Source organism: Chiroxiphia lanceolata, chromosome 3, assembly GCF_009829145.1.
Source record: "Chiroxiphia lanceolata isolate bChiLan1 chromosome 3, bChiLan1.pri, whole genome shotgun sequence".
In the NCBI taxonomy this organism is placed as follows: Eukaryota; Metazoa; Chordata; class Aves; order Passeriformes; family Pipridae; genus Chiroxiphia; species Chiroxiphia lanceolata.
In genome coordinates this window covers 85,004,357-85,029,864 of record NC_045639.1, presented here as the reverse complement: position 1 = coordinate 85,029,864, position 25,508 = coordinate 85,004,357, and the positions used below count along the sequence as shown (strand labels likewise).

Below are 25,508 nucleotides of genomic sequence, written 5' to 3'. Positions count from 1 at the left end.
AACCCACTTAATTGCAACAAAAACCAGACAGCAATTCTCACCCTGGTGCATTTAACTGAGAAGATCAAAGATGCACTGACAGCTGTAGTCAGTAAAAAAATGTAAGGCATTGAAAAATATTATAAGGTGAAGACAGAAAAAAAACTTTGATTTTAGTTTTAAGCACAAAAGCAGCCTTTCCCACTTGGAAAAAATAGGAATTATGAATGAAGCAGAACATAGTTGCACATCAAGTGACAAACACAAAATATTCTAATAACTAGTAATTGTGAGACATCCCCTACTGACTGTATTTGGACTAGCAGCTTTAATCAAAAGATGGAAGCCAGCTTAACATGTTCTGCGAATCTTCTGCCTTATAACATACAAAGTTCCATTACCTGTATTCTGTAACTCCAGCAACAGAGGTACAGCACTGTAAATAGACCTTAAAAGCTTCTGACTATTTGAAAGCCCTGTGCTGCCAGACTGTACTGTGCAAACAAATTATTATATGGAGCTACAGTGAGCTAGCACACTGGAAATGCTGCCCCATTCCACAGTTAATCCAGATTTACACATGTAAACTGTTAGGCTACACAAGTAATTAAGTAAAACCAGTCATGTGTTTATGTGGTAAATTATTAAGTTTTGTTTAAACCTGCCCATAGATTAGGATATTAGACCATAAATTTTTGTAACAAATACACAATCCCAGAAATACAACTCACTTAAAACTGCATTTACACTTAATGATGTCTTCTCATCCAAATGAAAATAAATGTTCAAAAATAACACCAAATCTTTTATTAAATGGTTTGCAGAATTTATTAGTCTCTTTTAATATACTCAATATTTTATCAAGCTAGTTGCATATAAAGTGATCTCCACCATATACATTACAGTTTCTGTGCATCATCTAAAAAAAAAAAAGTCACCAAAAATTAATATTTTACAGGTTGCAGTTAACTTTTAATTAACCTAAAGGTGAATCCATCTGTTATTTCATTTAAGACACTAAGCTGCACGTTGCTTCTTACTGCAATATTTAAATTACATTTCACAGCAAGCTAAACCTGCATTTCAGGTAAAACAGGTCACCGCCATCTCAACTTTTGAATTTCTATAGTTTACTTCCTTAACACCGCAAAAAATTAATGTGGTGTTCACTCCAAATAAGGAAAAAGTATACAATTCCCTTGCAACAAAGCCTGCTCAGAATATATGCCTTAAGAAAATTAGGAAACTCCTCCAGTAAAAGGAATTCACCCCAGTACAAGGAATTCACCCAAATTTGTGAACAGAAAAAAACCTTTTAGGTTCTTCTTGATTAATGCTTGGCTGCTCATAAAAAGCAAAACCAGCAAGCACAAAAAGTAAACTATTATGGGATATGACTTAAAGAAAAGAAAATTAGAAAAAGCAGATTATACCTGCAACAAACGTCCCAATTTAGAACAATCTTTTTAAGAGACTCGCGCGGATAATTAACAAATAGGTTTTCTGGTATCTTCAGAGGATGCTTGTTTACTGGCCAGGCACATATATAGTAAATATACAAAGAATCCAGAGTGGTGAATTTTACACAGCACTTAAAGTGGGCAGGACACAGGAAAAATATTTAACAACTTGTATAAATATATTAAAATCTCAGCAAGAAATGTAAGAGCCCATGCACACAAGACAGTAAATTGAACAAAAAACATTTAAAGACTTGACTTTCCTTTCAACAGCACTGACACCTGAACTCTGGAAAGTTAACAATATACAGGATCTTTTAACAGTCTTCTCCATACAATCTAAATGTACTGAATCATAACAACATTACACAGCATGTGAACAAGCAGCAGATGCATCAAGGGAACAGGAGCTATATGCATCGTGTGGCCTGCCCAGTTAGAGGCTAAACATCAGAAAAACTTTCTGACACAGGCAGAGATACAATCAATAGAGCTAATTGTATACCCGTCATTTTCAAGAGTTAATCCACAGTATGGGAAAGGGGACCTTTAGATAAAAATTATGCACCCCGGTCCTGAGAAGTGACAGAGGCAGAGATTCTCTGTCAAAAATTGGATCCATTCTGGACTGGCCTTGATGCACCATGCAGTACATTTATGTTCAGAATGCAAGATTAATTGGGAATGTCTGCACTAGTGTTTCGATTGCCATATTTGTGATGATGATCAGCAATACCACTCCTAAGAAGAAGCATATGGACCCAACAGTGATGTAAGCAATTCCCAGAAAGGGATTTTTGCCTCCATCCATGAGATGGTGCTTAGGATCATCCTTTTTCGTCCATCAAAACTGTGTACAGGAATAATCTGAAAAACATTTAGGAAAACAAGAAGCAAGTTTCCAAACCTAGCTTGATGTGGTCAGGCATATGAAAATTCAGGGTCATTTCATTCATGTTCCAAATACAGACTGCTGCCTTTGAATACTGGAACTGCAAATATGGAACATTTAGCTGTTCATTTTAGACTAAGACTAAACTGGGTGCTGTCAGCTACTTCAAGAGAACTGCCACGCTAGAAGATGTTAACTCCTTTTTAAGGGAAGAATAAATGTAGGACTTTGTGGGCTTTTGAAAAGAGCTTCAATAAAGTGAGGAAAATGTAAACCTTGATTCTTGAATATATTTTAGTACAAAATTTTTCTTTATGTTCATTCAGTTTTATATGTAGTCCCCACAGTTTTACAGCAAAGGAAAATACTGCAGTAGTTATATAAAAATGATCATTAAGTGCTTTTGAATTTGAAGAATTTGGTAACTATGACAACCCTCCTCCTCTAGTCTCCTGCACTTCTACCTAGTCTTTAGTTTGTCCAAAACAAAGTGACAGACCTCCACCTGATCCACATCTCTGGCATTTTTCCAACCTCCAAAGTCAGTCTGCCCTGCATTATATTGTCATTCATTCCCTGAAGTTACAGTTCTCAAATTTCTAGGCTACCAGCTCTCTCTGCTTTTCCTTTTTTTTCTATGCTTCTCCTCATTTCCTTTACAGTACCCAAGCAATTTGATTTCCTTCTCACTACAAAGCTACACTTTCCATAAAACCAGAACAGAAGTAAAAGATGGTAACATTCTACCATCTCTCAATACCAGTTTTCAACCACAGCTCAATACCATCTTTTTTTTAGAGATGGTAATAAGAAACTGAACTTGCAAATATATGCCTGTGTACAAGGCCCTTAGCTTGCTTTCAAAGGCTTTTCAAAGGATACTGTATGCAATCTCCAAAGAGTAGTTTCCAGCCTGTAAGGTAGGCTGTATTGTCTTCCTTTCAATGAGACGATACAGCTTGCGGAACGTTGGCAGAGCAGCAGTACGCATCCACACGATGAAGTCCTCGTTGATAAAGCCATTGTTGTCAGGCTCTGAGTCCAGCATATACACTGGCTTGGGCCAGTTCACAGGTTTTGTTGTGCCTAGGATTAAAAAAAAAAACACCAAACCAAAGTATTTCAAATACAGGAGTAAGTAACACACTTGCTCATCAAAATTCATTCTATTATTACAAAAAGCCATATTAACTTCTAAATACTATTTACAGATAGGCTGACACTATCTGTATTGCAACACACTGGGCTGTTTAGGAACTTTTTAATTTGCAGTTTAAATAGTGCAATTTCTATAAATAAATAGCTTAATTAATGACAGCACTGTCCATTTGTTTAAACAATTCTGCCTCCCCTACAGATTCATACTGCTAGGAAGTCTTATCTCAAAGCACTACTTTGTGAGGGAGTTCTCCATTATGACAACAGCTTCTCTGCTCATATGGTAGAGTTTGAGCACCCTTTCTTGAACCACGAGCAAGTAAAATTGTGTACAGTACTTTAGAATATGTACAAATGCTTTTGCTAATGTTATTGAAAATACAATTCCACAGTGCATTAGGATAAGGTATCTGCTTTTCCAAGGGTAGCCATCACACTTACAAGATGTAATTTGGCTGTGACTAGAGCAAAAAACCCACATCAGGTTAAACCTGAAGTCATTGTATACCTTGCATAAACACACATGCTCTTAGAGCCCTAAGACTATTTTCAGATGTTGTAGCCAAAGGAAACTTTGATTTGCCAAATCATATATAACCTAACAAATGAGAGACACCAGTCCTTCTAATCACAAAAAAAGAATCAGTTTTTTAGAAAACTTAGCACAATTTAGCAGTAGAAACATTTAAATGAATACTCCATATGAAGAGTTCCATTTAACAACTGCAGGATTTCTTTACAAGTTAAATCCAAGCATTATAGCAGTTGTACTGGTCTTGACTGCAATAAAGTGAAATTTCTTCACAGTAGCTGGTATGGAAGACTATTTGGATTTGTGCTGGGAACAAGTGTTGATAACACAGGGATGTTTCCACATTGCTGAGCAGTATTTGCACAGCATCAAAGCCTGTTCTGCTTCTCACCCCACCCCACCAGCAAGGAAGCTGGGGGCCCATGAGAGATCAGGAGGGGGCACAGACCAGAGAGCAGATCCCAACTAACCAAAGGGATATTCCATACCATGTGGCATCAGGCTCAGCAATACAAATGGGTGGGTACAGGGGCTGCCTTTGCTCGGGAACTCAGATGGTTATCTCCTCTCTCTTTCTTGTGTTTTCTGGGGGTTGTTTGATTATTTTTTTAGTTAGTTTGATGCTTAGTTGCCACCGGGGTTAAACTCCAGCAGTGCACATATTACAGTTTTTTTTAGTATTCAAGGTATTCAGAAATTTAAAAAAAATAATTAATGATTACAGTAAAGATTAAAACCAAACACTTTCACAGAAAACCAAAACTTGCACTTTTTGTTACTTAAAGACAACTTTTCTAAATAGCAGAGCAGTCATTTTTATTTCTTCAGAGAAGCACATTTAATTAGCACCTTCAGTAAAATGTCAGTGAGGCAATACTCACTGGAATCAAAATGTGTATTGAAGCGTTTTGTTATTCTTAAAATTTAACTTTTTTTTTTTTTTGTTACCTTGGAACAGTGCAGTTAAGTTGTTTCCATCTCCTGTAGGATTCCTGAACTTTACATTTTTATCTGTCCACCATGCAATGCCTTTTTTAATCAAAGTAATTGGAGTCCTCGTGTCATTATCAATGCGGTATAACTCCAATGTATCTAAAGACAAAATCAAATCAGAAAACCAGCTGAAGAAACTTTCATTAGACAGATGATCTTGACAGGCAGTGAAACAATTACCCGAGGAGAAAACAAAACAAAAAAAACTGGACAAGGCATTTACTACCTGCCTGCTACAACCACAAACTGTTCTATAAGAATCAGTGTGTATCAGATAGCAGCCTATTATCCACATCTATGTTTCTACTCCATAGCAGTAGCAGCTTCTCACAACAGCTATTTCCATTCCTTGTGTGCTATGAGATACAATTAATTCTCATAGCAATTTGAAAAAAGCAACAGCAGTAAAAGATACTTATTTTATTCTGAACATGAAAATGTGTTAATTGAAAACAAAAGAAACCCTGATGTCTTTACTCAGAATAATTTGCAACACAACACAAAACATACACTAGATCAGAGAACCATCTATATGATAACTTAACAGTGTTACCATACCATTAAACATACTGTTGGCAATAGCTCCACAAGGAGCAATGGGTTTGTCCTCATTTGTGCGGTAAGGCTCACATTCCTTACTTGGATTCTGATAGAAAGAAAAAAGGCAGATGAGTCTGCGCTGGTTTATCCAACTAACCTGGTTGCTACTACAGTACCTCTAATGTGCACATCTTAAAACGTACCACAAAATAATCTTTTCACAAGTCAGGTTATTTACAAATATTTCAGCATTCAAGGCTAGTTAGCATGATTGATTTTTCTCTTACAAGTAGGAATAAAATCTAAGAAAAACATGAATAAAGTCAGAATGCCATCGTGGTCACAGTAAAAATAAGGCTTTTCTTGGAAGCTACTAGGACTTTATATTTCAATAAAAACAGCTGTCCAACATGAAGCACTCTTTATTAAAGGGTTTTATTTGAATATGCATCAGTGTTATACAAAGTAAGACCATACCAAGAAACCAAGCATAACATAAAACACAAGAGTTGCAAGACTCCAACAGCATGCCAAAATGGAAGAAGAAAAAGCCCCCACAAAACTCTGTTAGTCATCTAATACCGTCTCTTGAAACTCTCCCCTTTTTAAAGTTTACTGGTAAAAGAAGAGAATCATTCTTGCTGGAGCAACAACTCGACTACTATTTCCACTCCTGATAAAAATTAGGAAAAGGAGAGGTCTAGCCCTAAACATTATAGTGCCTTGAACAGAATACCTGTAGTGATATTTTCCAATATTGCTGATGTTCAGTATTGAACCAGAGTCCATAAAAATTATATTTAGTTGTAATACCCAACCAAATGCTAGGTAACTCAATGTTATTTTTATGTTGAAATGAAAGCTTCAAACAGAATGGGTACAGACAGGTAACAAGATAACAAGAAGACAACAAGAGAGTTTAAAACTATTCAAATTTGAGAAGTGATTGCAAGTACTGCACTGGTGTCTGTTTAATAAAGAAATTTTCTAATATTTTCAGTTATTTCAGTAAACCGAATTCCTTATGGTTGCCTTCTGTCATGCAAAAATTTTAGTACCTCATTATCATTAAACTAAATACTGTGTTGTGATTTATGCAGTGGTCAGAAGTTAGTTGCTTATTGCATATGCAAGCATGAATACCTACAAGTAATGAACTGTTGTCTCCATTTAGCTGGCTGTCATCTCGAGATTTCACGTAACGACGGTGGTTTTGTAGAAGTTGGAAAGTCCATAATACATGAATACGTTGCTCTACAAAAAGCAAGATGGGGAAAGAAGGGCTTTCATTCACACAAACCTTCAGTTTTAAGCTCTTAAAACTCTGTGTTTACAGCAACATTCATGAAGTAAGACCTCAACCTTTTCTTCACAATGAGTACATGAGAGTACTATCCTAACATAATCTGGCAGCCTGAAATCAAAGGGTATAAACGTCCCACAAACTATCTGGATGATATTCACCAGCACTAATCCCAACAGCTGTCTTGTCCAGTGTAGAACCCATAAACCTCCTTTGCCTCCAATTTGTAGAAGCACTTATCTGGTATTTCCAATTCTTGTTGAACAGGGTTTTTGTAAATCATGCAGGAATAGCTCATCTACTCTCCAGCTATATGGACACATATGGTAACTCTGAACATATAAACACAAGCATTCCATTTAATGTTTTTACATTTCCAGATAAACAGAGGCATTAAGAAACACCTCACACCTTCTAATGAAAAAGGGGACACAAAAATCAGATCCAAGTTCATAGGAGAACTAGAAATAATCCTTTAAAATAGGAAAAAAAATACTTAAGTGATAAAACTTCCTTCTGACAGGAAATAGATAATATAAATCATTCTAATTTCACTCTGCATACAGGGCAGCACACCTCAAATGAATGTTCCAGTGTGAAGTGGATGGTGCAAGTACAGGTGGTGTGCTGTCCCAGGACACATTTAAGCATTTGTTGCAGGGACTAGAAGGCTCCGTTCCTGTATAGTCAATCTGTAACAGAAAAAAAAGTCATTAATTTACAATGGGAGAGTAAAGAAAAATTATAATAAGCCAGAGAGTTTTTGTGGCATTTATTTTGAAATCATATTACACCTCAACACCAGGTGTAAAAGCCCAGGGCTTTTGTCAGGGCTATCTGACAATCTCAAGAAGTGTCTTCAACCTTAACCATTCCGTGATTTTGTAAACCACTTTGTGATTCTGACTATATCCTTGATTTCAGATTCAAATAAATTTAACACTCAGGTGAGATTACTGCTGGGGCAAAATCAAACAAAAACACAAAAAAAGAACCCACAAACCGAACAAAAACCAACCAAACAACCCACACCAAAACACAAACAGCAGACACTCCAGACACATGATGTTTCCAAACACACACACTACATGATATGCAGATCTCAGCTTTTACAGGCTTTCCAGAGAGCTTAAGCTTTTAAAAGTCTAAGTATTTAATAAGAAAAGATCTGTGTTAGAAAACTTGCTTTGCTGACCATTTTTAGCCACCTAATTAGTCAGAAGGTTAAAAACAAATTAAAAAAATCACTTAATGCCCCAAAATTATCCTAAAATAGGGGAGATTAAGACACCAATACTGTTTTGGCAGGAATGGTAAAATAACCAGTAAATGGACAGGAAAGATGATCAGTATTAATCTGGCTTATACAATATTATCTGATTTTAACAGTGTAGCCCAAAAAGTAAGCCATTATTTGAAATCTGTACAGTTAGGCTATGTGGACAGTATTCATAAAATACCCTCAGTAGCCAAGAGCTCACCCTACAGTCCAAGCTAACTCAAGTGGTTTCACCACATTAGCTCTCTCTCATGTGTAGCTCCAGCAAGTGTAGCAGGAGAAAGCTTCCATCTGCCCATAAACAATCTATTTTTATACTTAGTATGAACGTCCTATTTTAGAATTTAAGACACAGACTGGTGCAATATATAACAAATTATGACAGAAAAATGTTTAATGGCAGTAGCACCTGCAGAGTTTTATGAAAGGCTGGTGCAAATGATTTGTCCTGATTTATGTTTGTAGTGAAAGGCATTACCAAGAGTCCTAATACCCGTATTAAGGTTAGCTAAAACAAGCACGCAGTTTCAAGGTTCAGGAAACACATGAAGTTATTTTCCTCTGGATCTTCCTCAGGTTTCTCTTCCTGTGATTCTTCAGTATCTATCTATCTTCCATCAGCACTTTTATTGGAATCTGCTCTGCTGCCAGATTTCTGACAGACCAGACTACACCCTAATGAGCCTAGCTGAAACGAGATAGCTTCAAAAGCTATTAGCTGGCAGAGAGAGAGATCACATAATCCTTGTTCCTCAGCTGAACAAGATTCTGAGTTTATGCTGATCTAGAAATAGCACTGCTGCAGAGCCCTCAACAGCTCTGTTTGGCTACAGCAGACAGACAGACCACTGCTTGCAATGAACAACGCACCTCATTTGTTCAAGGCTAACTCGGAGGCGGGTGTGTTCTGCTAAAGTAAGCTGAAGCAAGTATTTCCTTTAGAGAGAAATTAAATCCCTGTATCTTGAGCCAGTTCTCCAATGTGTGGAGAAGTTTTAGATCAAGAACAAACTCCAAGGCTGCAAAAGACCTAATATTTCACTTCTAAAACCATAATTTACTAAATTCTGTGGAGCATGAACTGATGTATATTGAAGCAGACCATGACGTTCTGAGGACTGCTGCCAGCTTCCATGTCATCCAAAAGAGCTTTACTATACAGTAACTGCCAACACAAGTATTTTTTTCTTGCAATATACATTTACAGGTTACATTCAACAGAGAGCTTATTTAAAGGGATAAAGGTATCCATCTTCACCTCTTGACAAATAACAAAATCTCTTTGACAACTGAAGGAGTGACTATAGGAGTCCACAGCAGGAACCCACCTGACCCCACCTTTCTGCTCTCTGGGATCAGCCAACAGCTAAGTATGACAACTCCACACCATGAGCCCTTCCCAACAACCTCTGATTTAATGACATTGGGTTTATCAAGTTATCCCACACCATGGCTTTCAGGCTGTAATATCTTTGTCAGTGGATTTACACATTTGCAGTATAGAAATAATGTAACTACCGCATACACATATTCTCCAAACCATTAGTGATTTTGTAGACTTCATATGCTATCACATATTTATCTTGCTCTGCTTAACCACTTCTTGTATAAAAGGCATCCCATAACTCTGGTCCTCTTTGCTATTCCTCTCTGTAGGTTTTATTAAGTTGTGTATCATTTTTGAGAAGAGGTTACCAGAACTGCACACAAGGCTGAAGATGCGCACAACAGTAATCCGCTTACTTCCAGTTCTCCATTCGTAGCCATGCCTTCAGTAAATCCAGCTTTTTAACTACCATAATGCATTTCACAGCAGCAGTTACAGCACAAAGATCTCTTTTCTAAATGGGTAATGTTTTGGATATTTCTCAACTTTTATCACACATTACTATGCCATAATTCTAGTACACCTAAGCTGTTGGAAATCTTCCACATTTGAATTCAAGAACATTTACATAGGAAATCAATGGAAGAGGTACATTTTGCTGGTCAGTCCTTGTACCTGTATGAGAACAGCACAGTTCACAGAGATGGAGATGCCTGCAATATCTTGTTCCAGGAAAGGGTGACTTGAATTTCAATAGGTATAGCAGGGTTATAAATTACACATTCTATTCAATTCCAATACTCCAATTTTACAGACATAAATATGTGCGCACACACACTTCAGAAGTATGGTATTGCCTAGGAGGTAGGTGTAAATAACTACCTCTGCTTCCTCCCCTGATTACATTTTTAAAAAAGCTTAGTCACTGCTTTTAGCTTCTAAATGTGTTGTCTCCTACAGCTAAATTTACAGCTATTTGTGAATAACATTTGGAGGTTATAACAAAAGCCAGCATTCTAAGAAGGGACATATGTCAGCTATGCATATAGGTGATAGCGCTGTCTTAAACCGCATCCCTCATTCATGTTCAGAGCAGAAATGCTGGCCTGTAAAATGCTTTATGTTTTGTTGCTGCAACTGTAAAGCCTTTTTTGATTTAAACCTTTTTCTTCCAAAATTCAGCTGCCTTTAGATTGATAATCTCACTCGATAAGCACTTGGTAAACACATATGAGGATCAGAGAACAGAACTCAACGTGTCCCCATTCTAACTAACCACACTCCCAGAAGGCAGGGGACTCTGTCCCTCCTGTCCTCATGAAAGCCTAGTAATTGGACTTTGAGAACTTCACATGAGGGGAACGATAGAAGAGTGAACCCACACAGCAAACAAACACATGAAACCCCTTCCAGTCTTGAACCTGAAATTTGAGAGGATTGAAGCCAGCACCTGCCAACTGGTTCCCCTACAATTGGTTACTACTGCTGTATATGTGCAACTTGATTGCGTAGGGGAGCCTCAGTCATGCTCCCAACTCTCCTATGATTTCTGTGCTGAACATTAGGTGGGAACAGCTAGTTTTTGGCTTCTACTGGACCCTACCAGGAGTACATGACTGAGCTGCTAAGCAACAACAGTCAATAAAAATTTGTATATGCATATAGCAGCAATATAGGCACAAGAAGTCATTTACATGTTTGGACTCACAAAACTCTGATGCATTTCTTGTCCCTACAGATCAATGCAAATTCAGTCATGATGAAAAACAAGATATATTTTTCCAATTATATTTACCTTACAATCATTATGATCTAAGATTATTGCTTTACTATAGAAATGACTATGTTAAATGCACTTGTCAAAAAATTAATGAGGATATTTTTTTACTTCTCTCCAATGAGTGTCATGCTGAAAACATGAGACTGTATTTACCTTAAATATGGCTAGAACATGACAATTTAAAAGTCTACATGCCCAGGACAACTTGGCCATGTTCTCTAAGCACTTGTGTCAATTTTCAGATGTTCATCATACCCCCAAAACTTGACACAAGAACCAACTTCTTTTCAAAAAGTATGCTTAAATACCAATTTAGATGCTGTAAAATACACTTCAGCTTTATTTTTTTTCCTCTTATATTTTTCTCCTTGACTGGAATTTTAACTCTTAACATAAAAGGAAAATTAAAGTTCAACCAGTTTTATTCGAATATTTGCATTTTAACAGAAATATGAAAATACCATTTGTTGCCTACCTCAAGATTTCTTTAGTTAACTGAGCTTCACTGCCACATTGTTGCCACTAATTAAGCCACTCTCTTGAACAGTCCTTATTTGAAAGTGGCAGCATACCTCCAGTAACTCGGAGGTCTTTTCCAACCCACTTAATTCTATGATTCCATGATTCTAACTGCAATGATTTGATCCACAAAAATTCATACTCTTCAACATAATAATCCAACAAACAACTACACACTTTATTCTCTACAGTCAGTCTTGGTCGTGTTACCTCACTGAAACTAATCGCAGCCTTCCATTTGCTTCTCAAGGCTGTTCCTAAGCCCTGCAAGTTGTTTCCTTCCTTACAACACAAAGTGATTCTGTTATCAAATGGATCAATCTGTGATATACAGTTCCACTTCCAGCAAACGTTCAGCAACTTTTCACAGCAGTAGCCTAATTATCATATCTAAACAACTCAGCTTTTGTAAGTGTAATTAGAAAAAGCCACTGTCTTCTATCCAGGTTTACTCTAGACAGCCTAGTCTTCCACAGAGCATCTGAAACGTTGTTCACCAGTGCACGTAAGAATTACAGCAATACACTCAACACAGAGCTTTGTCCTGAGGATACAATTACTTTGGAACACTTGAAGATATATAATCTACGGCCACAAGCTACCCCAATGATGACATACTAAGGACAAAAAAACTTGCTAGGCTGTATTGATTAAATGCTGGCAGTAACTTCCCCGGAAGCTCACTCGGGAGCACTGGCAAGGCTGACGGGAAGGACACCGTCTATGCGGAGGTGACTCCGTAAGCTCGGTGTCTGCTGAGGACAACTAATATTGACAACCACGAACGTGACCCCGGATCGGAACTGCCCGGGCGCCCTGTGGGCTCCGCACAGAACTGGGTCCCGCCCGTCCCGGCCGGGGCCGGATTTCCCGGGAGACGCAGACGGCCTGGGGCAGGCGATCCCAGAGCACTGCCCGCCCGGCCCCGCACCGAGGGCCCCCGGCCCCCCGCCCGGGCACCCCCGCCCCACGCACCTCGTACTCGCGGATGTTGTTGGAGGTGACGAAGATGCCGATGCCTATGGGGATGAAGATGAGGCCGATGATGAAGAAGGCCGGCAGCACCGTGCCCGCCGTCAGGATGGGCTGCCAGGCCGGCAGCCGCTGCTGCTTGAACGCCGTGTTGTCGGGCTTGCGAGTCTTCACGGCCCCCCCCCCCGCCGCCGCTGCCCACGGCACCGCCGCCCGGGACGCCGACGCCGCCCGAAGGATGCCCGTCCGCCTCCTCCTTGGCGCTGTAGTTCACCGCCATGGCGCCCGCACCACCGGCACCGCCGCACACGTGACCGGGCACCGCGCCTGCGCACTCGGCAGCGGCCGGCGCGCGGCTGGTGACGCACACGGGCCGCACCCTTCCTTAAAGCGCGGGATTAGGGAGTTGTGGGATCATAGAGACTGGGAGAGACTTGGGAGGTAATGCTGTACTACCACCAACGTGCGGTGCTACCACTGTAACCCCCGAGCCTCTAAAGCGCAGCACCCTGCGCCAGATCCAGACGCCTCTTAAACACGTCCAGGGATGGTGACTCCAACACCTCCCTAGGCAGCCCATTCCAATGCCTCAGCACACTAACAGTGAAAATTTTTTTCTGATAATTTATCTGAATTTTCCCTGTCTCAGTTTCAGGCCATTTCCTCTTGTTCTCTCACTGCAGGAACGGCAGAAGAGATCGACCTCCACCCCACTACAGCCTCCTTTCAGGGAGTTGTAGAGAGCGATGAGGTCCCCCAGGAGCCTCCTTTTCTCCAGGCTAAACGACCCCAGCTCCCTCAGTCGCTCCTCAAATGTTTTGTGCGCTGCTGAGCTGGGCAGGGCTCTGGGCAGGGATCTCCTGTATTACACATAGGGCGAAGTTAAATCCAGCTGTTTTGTGCCCCATGGTCCGGGCGAGGCCTGGGCCCGCAGCCTCCTCACCCCGCCCAGCGCTCCAGGAGGGCCCCCTCCCACCCCTTGTCCTCCCATTGCCATGGGGAGGGGTGCTGGTAAAAGGCAGCATCCAATGGGTCGAAAATGGAGAAGTCGGTTTCAGCTTCAGTTTCAGCTTCTTGCTCTCATAACTAGGATTAGTGCAACTATAGAGATGTAATAGTGCAGGAGAGTTATCTTAATGGAGCCGTGCGTGCTAACCACCACTTTTGGTCAGCTGTCAGGAACTGTGTGACTGAATCAGTGCAGTAAATTGAATTGATCAGGTTGGAAGGGACCACAGAGGGTCATCTAGTCCAACTTCCGTGGTCAAGCAGGGTCATCCTACCAGGCACATCACACCAGACTGCATCCGAAAGGTGCCTGAATGTCTTCAGTGAGGGAGACTCCACAACCTCTCTGGGCAATCTGTTCCAGTGAATGGTCATTTGCACAGTAAAGAAGTTCTTCTTCATATTCAAGTGGAACTAACTGTGCATCAGTTTCTGCCCGTTGCTTCTTGTCCTATTGGTTGGCACCACTGAGAAGAGCCTGGCTCCATCCTCTTGACACCCTCTCTTCAGATACTTAAACATATGGATGTTCCTGTCGGAGTTGTTGCATTGCCCTTAGGAGTTAATCTGATTGCATTACATAGAATCACAGAATCACGGAATCAATTAGGTTGGAAAAGACCTCTGAGATCATCAAGTCCAACCTATGACCAAACACCACCATGTCAACAAGACCATGGCACTAAGTGCCAAGTTCCAGTCTTTTCTTAAACATCTCCAGGGATGGTGACTCCATCACCTCCCAGGGCAGCCCACTCCAATGCTTAACACCCTTCCTGTGAAGAAACAGTCATCTTGTGGAATGCAGTGCGGGAGTTTGTATTTGTATCCCAGAATACCTGCCTTACCAGGCTTTCCTCACCCTAATGCAACATTGAAAGTCCGTGTTTCTCACTTTATTGGCACTTCTGCATTACTCTTTGTGAGGACTCTGTAGTCCTTCCTCTGTAGTCTCTAGAGTGTAACCAAAATCCACTTTCAGCAAGTATTTATGTATTTACTTGACTTTAGGGGAAAATAATTAGAATTATTTAATAACTTTATAAGCATGTAGTTCCAGTCTTAAGACTTTTTAGCTGCCTGTAGAACAGTTTCCCTAAAATAAATGCCTTTTAGTTCTCTGGAACAGCAAGAGTATCAGCCAAGACCACTGGGGGGAGCAACTGACTTGTGCAAATGAGCCTCTGCGGAGGCTCAAAAGGCCTCTTGTCATAGACAGCATAGGGAATTTAGACATATAAGCATCTAAAATTTAAGAATTAATTTGGTGACAAAAAAACTGTATAGGGTAGAAAAGTTAATCGTATTCCTTGTGTCATCTGTGGTAAAACTACATCTCATTTTTAGTTTATCTTTTCCATTATCTTGTGGGCCCCACCTTTTGCTTCCATTCCCCATAGCTAAGCTGTTTGTCCCTAATATCACCCTTTTCTTTATTATATTCTGTTTTCCATTACCACCTTCAGCTATAGCAACATTTAGTCCCACAGCCTTACAGCGAATCAGGGAAGCACAACCTGGGATCCCAAAGGAATAAGACTGCTTGTAAATCTGTGCTGAGAGATGGCAAGAAATTTCTCTGGCAGCAGGATAACTGAGAGGTGATATTGGGAAGCTGGGACCTGATGCTGCCAGGTGCGAGAGGACTGGCAAGAAAGGACATGTTAAAATTGTCCAATTATATTTCACAGCAAGGAAAACTCACAGGCTGCATAATTTCTCCCTAGAAATCAAAGTATTTGAGATTTTTTAATAGATTGAAACATTGTATTTTATCACCTATAACTATACCCACAGAGGTCTTTCAATCCTCTTTAGACAGGAAGAGATCTTTAAGAGAAAAGTAGATCTTTCACTGGTTTTCTATTGCTTAAAAGCTACTGATATCTTTAGCCCAAGGTAGCCTCTACATTGTCTTAGTCTGAAAGCACTTCCTGATTACCTCCTTTAGGATGACAATACTTGCAGCAATTAATCATCTTTAGTCTATATTAATAGATTTCTTCCTGAGTGTCTCTGAAATACAGGCTAATTATGTGGCTAATGCACTTTTATTACTTATTTGTCTTAGATTCATATCCAAATAAGGTAATGTAAAAAATTGACCAGGAACATAAATGCATTGAAGATGAAATCACCAGCCTCCTACTCCAAAGTGCTGCAGCTCATCAAAATTATTTTAAAATCTAAATTATTTCAAATATATCTTGAAGTATTTATGCTTTAAACAAACCTTTATTTTGTGAAGCTTAAAAACTTAAAACAATGTATTTGCAATTTGTTTAGGTATCATAAACTTACACTCATACTGAAGTGGCTTTATATTAAAATCTAGACAAGGAAAAATATTTTCTACTTTGATTTGGACCTTTTAAATGTAGACTCAATTTCAGAATATGATTTTACTTATGGCTTACTCATATTTAAAAGCTGAAGTTTATTTCAGACGTGTCACCATCACTTTCAAATAGCCAGGATTTTAATTCCAGATGAGCTCAGTGTAGATCTTAACATATGTAAGTTTTGATTCCAAAGTGATGTTTTGAAAATAGAAGATCTGGGTCACTACAATATTCATTCTACTGAGCAGTAAACACTATGTGGCACACTCTAAACTTTATTCACTTCAGCTGTATTGCTCTCTGAAAGCTGGAATTGTTCTCGGGTTGCTCTAAAATATGATCTACAGACACAGCTATGTTATTGGCATACACTGTCTGCTGTACAAAAAAATCCACTCCTTAAAAAACATGGTGTACTAGCTAAGCATAAGCTATACCAACAAAATGACTCTTTTGCCAGGATAAGCAGCGCTTATTTTGATTCCTCAGTATAGCTGTATTAGCAAACTCTTTACAATGGAGATCAACTCCAAGGCAGATCCCAGAATATCCTGCTTCTCTACAATGTCAGCATTTGCTGCAGAACTCCTTCTACAGAAGGAAAAACAGCTCCCATGGCTCCAATGAAGATCAAATTGAATACACAGCAGTGCAATATTCCAGCTTCGAAGATGGACTGAACTAGTCATCCCAGTGGGATGCTGAGTTAATGCACTCTTTCTGGCGTCTCACAGCACATCTTCTTCAAGCATCACCATTTTCCCTTCCAAAAAAGTAGTTTCTCCCAGTAGCTTCTGCAGTTAAAAAATCTGCAGTATTTTAAATATGTGCCAGTGACTTATATTAAAAATAATTTATTATGAAATGTATAAGAAAAAAAAAGACTCTGCCTGGGTTGTATGTAGTTTTAGATATAATTAATTCAAAAATCATCTTAAGTATAGCTGCCACAGAACTCTCTGGATTCTACTTGAGAAGCTACAGCTACCAGTGTAAAAGGGGCCCTTCAGCATGTGCAGAGTGCATGGTGTCTAAGTTTTACAGTCCTGCTAGTCCGGGACTAAAGATTCTGACTGTACCAGTCAAACATCTCTGCCAGTGCTGTGATGCACAAGATTAGAAACAATCAAGTCATTAACAGCTTAGTGATTGATCCCTCTCCTTAATTTCTGAGCCTACAAGAAAGATGGAGAGAGACTATTTAGAAGAGCATGTAGTGACAGAATAAGGAGGAACAGTTTCAAACTGAAAGACAGTTTAGATTAGGTATTAGGAGGAAATTCTTTAGTGTGAGGGTGGTGAGGCACTGGAACAGGTTGCCCAGAGAAGTTGTGGATGCCCCAACCCTCGAAGTGTTCAAGGCCAGGGTGGATGGGGCTCTGAGCAACCCAGTCTAGTGGAAGGTGTCCCTGCCCACAGCAGGGAGTTAGGAACTAAATGATCTTTAAGGTCCTTCCAACCCAAACCATCCTAGGATTCCATGAATCAGTTTTACTCTGTACATCACTGTGACACCATATGAGACACAAGTCAGAAAAAGGAACTTCCAAACCCATAATTCTGTCCCCATAAACAAATACACAGATGAGCACTGCCAGCCTTAAGCAACTGGATTTAAAATGCAAACACTTGATTATATTTGCATAGTTGTGAAAATTTATTAGTTACAGTGTAATGAAAATCAACCTTTTTTTGGTACAGGCAGAAGTAAAAACATACTTTACATTAAAAAAAATCACAGCTTTAAAAACTGGCTTACACTGTTTAAAATGAGCAAATCTGGTTGTATTTCAAGGCATTGGACTTTAATACCTAATTTTATGCCAAACCATCACACAGTGCAAGAAATATTCTGCAATAGTACAAATTCCATACAGCAGTGCTGAATACTTTTCCATTTAAACTCAAAACATTGCTGTAGTTACATTTTTCTTTACATACTCTCTATTACAAAAATATCAAATTGCAAATTTAACAGTGTATTCTACAAATAAATGCGCCATGAGCAACAGGAATTGCAACTTTGGGACAGTTACTTTACAAAGTGTATTATAAAAATAAATTATATGGCAAATATCAAACAAAATCAAGCACATGCCTTAGGCTTTGCAAATAAAAGTGAAATTCTGCTGGCAGAAAGACTGCTTCTCTCTCTCTGACTAGGTACTTTCAAAATGCCAGCAAGGCCCTTCATTTTTAAAGCCCTACCAAGAGAAAAAAATATATAAACTCTAATGGAAGCACTAATACTTCCACGAATAGTCAGTAGCACAAGTGACCCTGGTGTTGATGGCAGGGAGCTTTACAGTGATCCGTCCCACGGGCGCGGAGGGTAGTGCACACAGGGAGCTCTAGCGGGGCCGTAACTCATCTAGAGTTCATGCGTAACTGGTGAATGATGACACTCTCTAAAAGAGAAGAGAGCAAAACATTTGGGTTTATGAAACTGCAAATGCATTCATTGCAAGTTACTTTAAAGAAGAACAATTACAGTGGCAGTGCTAGGCATTTTTCTAGAAACGTCTCACAGACTTACCCTCACATCACTGCTTGATAAAACTGTCTTGGTTAATGCTACAGAGGGAAACTAAATTAGTTCCTTTTTAGGGCCCAGAGCCCCCTGGCTTCCACTTCAATGTCAAGACTATCATTTGGTCATCCATAGGGAAAAGAGAAATAAGTTGAACAGATTAAACCACAGGGACACTAAAGTTCCAGTTCCACAAGGAAGACTTGGAGTTGGATGTCTTGTACCCTGTCTAAGCAAATCCATTATAAATCTGATGGCAATTCTGAAATGGAGATGAGGAAGATGTATGGGGCCATTTCTCACTTTTTTTTTTTAAACTTGGCTTACAAACCTATGCTGGATTTATTCAGCAAGTCTTCTTGAATTTGCTACTGACTTTAATGGGGATAAATTTCAGCCACAGTATGCAAAACTAAGTGTTGGCCTTTTCTTTGAAAGGCTGGATTTAACTTATATTATATATATAATATATATATTATATATATAATATAGGAGGTCCCTGATCCTGATTAATCCCTAGCTCTGCTGAAGTACTAATGACCTGGTCTGTTCTTCTATTCTATATACATGGCTCTTACAATTTTTTAATATAAGAATTTAGCTATCAATGACATTTTTCTCTGAAAAATTGTGTTTTATGCAGGAAATTATTTTTCTGAAGATTTCTTCCCTTTTTAACAGTCTTAAGATTTTTCAAGATTTACACGACCCAAGAAATGACACTAATCAAATCATTATTGCCTTTGACATTTTTATTGACTTCTGCTTTAGTTTGCTTCCTAACTAATATTTGCAAGATGTTTAAGTTACATTATAAGAAGAAAGAAAAATGAAAATATTTTCCATGTACTCTTAGTGCCAGAACTTTGCCACTAGATGGCAGATCACAGTGCTGATGGTGATTCCTGAATCAGAAAAGCAGTGCTTAGGCAACATCAAAGAAAATACGTTAAGGCAAATGAAATAATAGAATTTCCCAGAGTGAAAGGATTTATTTTCCTACAATTTATCATTAACAAATGATTTTCAACATCTTAGATATGTATACCGGTTCTACCACATTTAAGCAGTGAATGTGAAAGAATCACAGACTACTGTATGAATTTACCTTACAACCACTGCTGTTCTAGCTTGAAGCTCTTGTGAAATATTATGTTAAAATCTGAATTTATATAATATCAGACTGTAACCTCAGGCAAACTCTCCCCTAATTTCAGTGGGAGTCATGTGAACTCTATATGAAACAATTATTTTCTTAATATTCACTATGCACATTATATATTAATATGGAGTTTAGACACAAAATTCTAAAAACTAAATGGGTAGCAGAAAAATATCACACTCCTTGTTAAGGCTTAGTCACTGAATGAACAGCAAAACTACAGCAGGTTTCTCAATCAGTCTTCCTCCTACAGGCCCAATATAGCAATTTTGCATAAGAGTAAGAGAAACAATTTTAAAAAAATCAAATAATTGTCTATCAGTTGTTTGTATTTGAAATGCTTACATATATATAAACATATATATTATACACACACACATACTGTAGTTATTAAAAGAGGTGTCTGAGCAGCTATTAAGCTAAAATTAGAGTAGGGCACATTTTGTAAGAGTTCTTTTGGACTAGCCTCTGTAGGAATATGATTATATCAGAACGATATGATTACATAAATTTTTTTAGCATTATAGATGTGAATAGTTCCAGGAGCTATGAATTAACTTAAACAATTGATTTTCATGACAGTTAACGTGAAACAGCTAATTCTGCTTTCAGTCCCACTGATGTAAATCAGAACTTCTCCAGGAAACACATCAGGATACCAGTTCATATAATGAAGCACATAAACTGACATTTTAACATACAAAGTTTAATTTCTTCTTACAATATATACAAACAAGTAACACCAGATAATACAAAAATCTATGTGCAACAGACAGCACACGCCCAAGCAACAGAAGAGTACATACATCAGTAATTCTATTTTTAAAATCCCAATGAGAGTTTTTTTGTTTGGAGAACAATTCACACCTGAGTGTTTCACACCTGACTCCCAGAGCTGATAGTTCTGAACCTCACAGTAGTTAACCCTGGTGGCATTTTCAAAAAAAAGCCAGGTTAAGAGCAGCATGTAGCGAGTAAGATTCAAAGTGAAGTTAACATCTGTAATGAGAAATGTTGCACATAAATTTGCCTGAGGGAGCTCAGGCAAAATTATGGGAATAAGGATAACTCACACTGATGTTAGGGGAAAAAGCCATTCCCCTAAATGAAAACAAGTTTGAAAGATGAGCTCACAGAAACTCCTGCCAGCAAACTACGTATTTCAAAGCAACTCAGTGAAATTGGCCACTGATGTGTGATGGGAACATATAATTGGTCTTAAAATTGTCCTGACTGTTGCGGTTTATGCCAAGTACCTGAAACCCAGCAGGACAGTAGCTTACTCTCTTTAAAGACATGCTCTTCCACATCTGATCAGAATTACTGAATATTCACGTAAATATTGAGCATGTTTTTGAACATGAGTAGTGTATTTCAGGCAGTGACCTATGACTTGGCATCCAGTTGGCATGAATCAATATATTAATGTGGCTTTAGAGATTACTCACATGATGCTAATTACTATTAGCCGTAAGTGGTTTGCGGTTTAAATACAGTAACATGCATATTCCGTGGACATAATCAGAAGAACCACAAAGTGTTGTTTGATTTTTCAAAATTCACACTAATGGGTGTCAAAAGGAAAAATGGTGCACAAAATAAATGAAAATCTGTTTTTCCTCTACCATTAACTTAGCATGTTTACCAATCTTCAGAGAAATCCCACAGGCATGAGGGTTGAAGCTCTGTGCTCCTTCATTTTTAGTCACACTTACTCAAATGTGTTGATCTGCTAATGACAACATTAGCAATACTCACATGTAGCAGTAATTCTGGTGATGGGATCCAGTGTAGGAAACACAGTAGAAAACTTATTAGGAACTAAATTTAAAATCAGAGAGATCACCTGGAGACCTGAGGGTGCACCTTCTCGGTCCATGTGTGCTGCTCATGAAGGAGTTGGCATTTTCCCTGCTCTTCCCCCTCTCCACCTTACTGTTGTCCTATGTTCCCATTGCTTGGCTTATCACAACTGCTTATATGGCCCTGCCATCAGCCAAAACAGGATATCTCTCCAGCTGATGTTGAAAACGACTAAAAATGCCACCTTAGTTTCCTGACGAACCATTTTAACTATCATTATGACTCTGAGTGTGTTTTGCTATTGAAATTGTTCCACTTCATTAAAAAAATAAAAACCAAACAAAATGACAGAGAAAAAGGTAAGAGAGAGAAAATAGGAGGATGAGTGATTCCAGATGATCACTTAGGAAAGCTTGTTTTCTGCATTATAATCCACTAATGCAGAATACAAAAAAGCCCTGTAAATAAAGGCCCTAGTATTTTCCTAAGGATTGGTGTATCAGAGTTGGATTCTTTGTTGCCTTGTCAAATCTGAGGTTTGAACAAAGCTTGTCCTTGTGGTACTTCTGACATCACTCTCTTGTGTTCATTCTTTGATGCTGTATGAAGGTGAGCTCATGCTCTACTCTTCCACGCAGTGGGGCACTGCTAAGATCTTGCTCCTCTTCTCTGCCACCCTTTTCATTAAACTAGAAAAACTTCTTATTCTGAAGACCCCTATTGCTTTGTTAGGTTTGGTTGAAATTGGTTGATCTGTTCAGTGTTATTCATCAGGGAAGGACAGATGGAACGATGGACGAACACAGACACTTCATCTTATAAGCTTTTTTTTCCACAAAAGGCTGGGCTCAAAGGCAGCCTTTGGAACAGGGACATGAAAACAGGGGGGCTCCCTCCTCCTAGTTCAATATCCTGACCACTCAACCACTCACTTTTTTCTGCTCAGTGAATACTGAAGCACTTCATGCAGAACAGCACAGCCTTCAAAGGAGGGAATAAGAATGCCACCTTCTTCCCCCCTCAGTCAGTGCCATTGGTGAACCTGCCTGCAGCTGATGTGAGTTTGAGTCTCCTCAGGTATTGCTGGGAAGGAGGATCTGCCTCCTACATTTGAAAAAAGGTTTCAATTAAAAACTTTTTGAAATAAGCAGCACTACCCCTGCATTTCTGCGGTATTTATCTACTAGGAAGCATTCATGATTCCAGTCACTTTAAAACAGCCCCTGGTTTCCTGTGCCTTCCTTCTTGTTCTGGCCTGAGAGCCTGGAACTAAGGTATATTGAAGCTAGCCTTTCTTTGTTTTGCCAGATTCCTTTTAATTCAGATCAGTTGCCCAGTTAGGTTCAAACACTTGTGCCAGCTCAAGGGACAACCACATGTTGAGTGACTAAGTGAGCACTTTCTTGGCTGGAGATGACAAAGACAGGACTACAGCTTTTCACTACAGTGTGGGATTACATCCTGACTTCAAGTGACCATGAAATTGTGGCTTGACATAGAAGCTCTTAGAAGAAATACAGGAATACCTGGATTACGGATCTTGGTGAGGTTCAGAGGCTGCAGTGCTAGAGTTAACTCACAACAGAAACACTGACTAGACAAAGGCAGTGGAAGAATATCTGGAAGATCTTCAGGATGCCTCTGGGGCTTAGACAGTCTTTAGACTTGGTTGTTTAAACTGCCTTCTGGACCTGACCTATTGAATGGAGAATCTTACTGTAGTCACTAAACATAATTGCCTACAGACTTAGAGGAAATTCCAATATAATACAGAGAGTTACACTTCAAATTTTAAGACTTCTGAACTATAGGCTTTCTTTTTTCTTCATCTTAACCTTCTTCTACCTTTAAGAAACAAGGATAAGTTCAATTAAAACAGATGTTAAAATTTATAACTAAATATCTATTTTTAGCTAACAGTTAAACCAGCTGCCTGATTCCAACCCTTTAGGTTTCTGCTGTGGAGCGAAAGTTCCTTTTTGTTGTGCTCCCCCTGGGAAAAATAACAGGATCCTCAGTCTGACCTGTCTGGAATTTCTCAAATCTGTCTCATCAAATCCTACTGACGCCACAGGAGCAATCCCCAGATTGTGCCTGCAGTTCTGGCTCTAGTTGAACCAGTTTGTGTGCCCTGGACTTCAGGTACTGTGCGGCTGTCTTGTTTCTTCAGGTGAATTAGTTTCTTAGACCTCAAACAAAAACAAATTTTTCAACCACAGGCACGCACAGAACATTGCCTTGAGTGCAGTGACAGTTAACTAAGGAACTAAGTTTCTTTGACATAAGGAAGGCTTAAAAGGCAGCTGTAGTTCATCACTGTATCAAGCCACATTAGCTCGGGGCTCATGTTCACAATATTATTTAAATGACTGTTTTGACCTTAAGACTTGTTTCAGTGCCAGTATTTAGAGTGAATATCCAGCAAAAAGCTCTTAAAAATGTGTTTTCTTCAAACATCTGTTAAAAAATCCGTGTTACAACAAGAACAGTAAGATCTCAGCAACAATTTATTGACATACTGAGGCTTTCAAGTGATAAGAATTGAGAGCATCTGATGTATTTCTGAAACAGTAACTCATACTGCTTGATAATTCCAGTTTCCAAGTTTTATCTCAAATACTGAATAGGGTGTTAGGAAAAATGCTACAAATATTAATCTGATTTTTGGATGTCATAGGAACCAGAACCTTGGAATTAACAGGTACTGTAGGTGCTACATATGTAAAAAACCCAAAACCTACTTCTTTTTTGATGTGGCAAATTAAAAAATACCCTTCATGCGAATAATAAAATACCAGCTTTATGGTCAGCTAATTGCTATATCTGGATCTTAAACTGGAGAGCAGTGCAAAGCACAGACTGAAAACTAAACACTGCTTGGATGAATATAATTTTGTTGACCTTCTGTGACAGATTCTTCCATCAAATCTCTTCTCCTAGACAGAAAGCCATTTCATATTTCACCCACTGGTGCATTTTCCTTTCTGTATATTGTATTTATTATTTATGGGTGGTCTTCCCGCCTTGCTTTCTGAAAGCTGTTTCAACCACTGGGTCCTTCGCAGCTTGCTGAGATGGTTGAAGCATTATACAAACTTTAAACCCATCACTTATTGGTCTGCTTGGCTCCATTTCTTTTGGCTGAGACTTTCTTCTGTGGAAAGTGATCGCTTAATGGAAATGTCCTTTAATAACTTTACTGTTATTAAATAAAAAATCATAACAATCATGGGCATCCACACTATTTCCATGCTGGAACAATTCCTTAAAACATGCTTAAAAAATGCAAGCATATAAATGAGGAAATTACAAAGAGGGAAGGAAAAACAATTAATCACCATGGTATTGTGAGGCAGTCTGTATTTATGACAACATATTATACAGAACTGAAAAATGAGACTAACTTCCTTATCAAACCCTCTCTCTTTCACTGTCTGTGCCTGAGCTGTGCCTTTAGATAGCAATTCCTGCCACCAGCAGTCTGTATTGACTTCCCCTCTAAGACATACAGATGCTTGACAACTAAGGTTTAAATATAAGATCCCAACAAAGAAAACAACAACTGAAAACCTAGTCAAGTCAACAGAGTGACTTGCTTCATAGTGTTAGTGATCTTTGGAGCAGCCATAAATGGACATATTGATTTTAGCCAGATCAGTGTTTCTTCAGCTTTGCTAAAGACTAAACACTTTTTGGCTCACGTAGCTTCATCTGAGCACTGAGCTGGCAGTACCCAGTGTGTGTAAGTCAGGGACCTGGTTTTGCGTACTGTCTACAAATGTTAATCCCCTCTGGAAGAATTAAATTGGTGCTTAACACTGCTGCTGCCAAACATTGTGCTACATCCCTATGCCCCTGAATTCTGTAACTATCTTGAGAAAGCACCTCACCACTGAGAAAAACTGACTCGGATGGGAGGCTCCTCAAGA

The 25,508-nt window shown here is 39.0% G+C and overlaps 2 protein-coding genes across 8 annotated transcripts in view; both read right to left on the bottom strand.

Annotated features, from left to right (window-relative positions):
* Nucleotides 1-781: 781 nt before the first annotated feature.
* TMEM30A (transmembrane protein 30A) lies at nt 782-13,029 on the bottom strand. The gene is given in 13 exon segments (XM_032681269.1): nt 782-2,163; nt 2,166-2,246; nt 2,249-2,300; nt 2,302-2,306; nt 3,214-3,417; nt 4,970-5,113; nt 5,573-5,660; nt 6,702-6,769; nt 6,772-6,808; nt 7,434-7,477; nt 7,480-7,549; nt 12,738-12,929; nt 12,931-13,029. Coding segments are annotated over 13 exon segments (1,119 nt in total). The 5' UTR covers nt 13,015-13,029; the 3' UTR covers nt 782-2,113.
* A 4,688-nt stretch (nt 13,030-17,717) lies between these two features.
* The window catches only part of FILIP1 (filamin A interacting protein 1), a 103,700-nt gene continuing 95,909 nt past the window's right edge, over nt 17,718-25,508 (bottom strand). For 6 of the 7 annotated variants that reach the window (XM_032681259.1, XM_032681261.1, XM_032681262.1 and 3 more), the window contains one exon: nt 17,718-18,492. Coding sequence is in view for 1 of the 7 variants with exons in the window: in XM_032681262.1 (XP_032537153.1) it covers nt 18,452-18,492 (41 nt within the window). In the remaining 6 variants the exon portion in view is untranslated. Of the gene's footprint in view, nt 24,734-25,508 lie in introns of all 7 variants that reach the window. The other variant, XM_032681260.1, reaches the window with a different exon arrangement.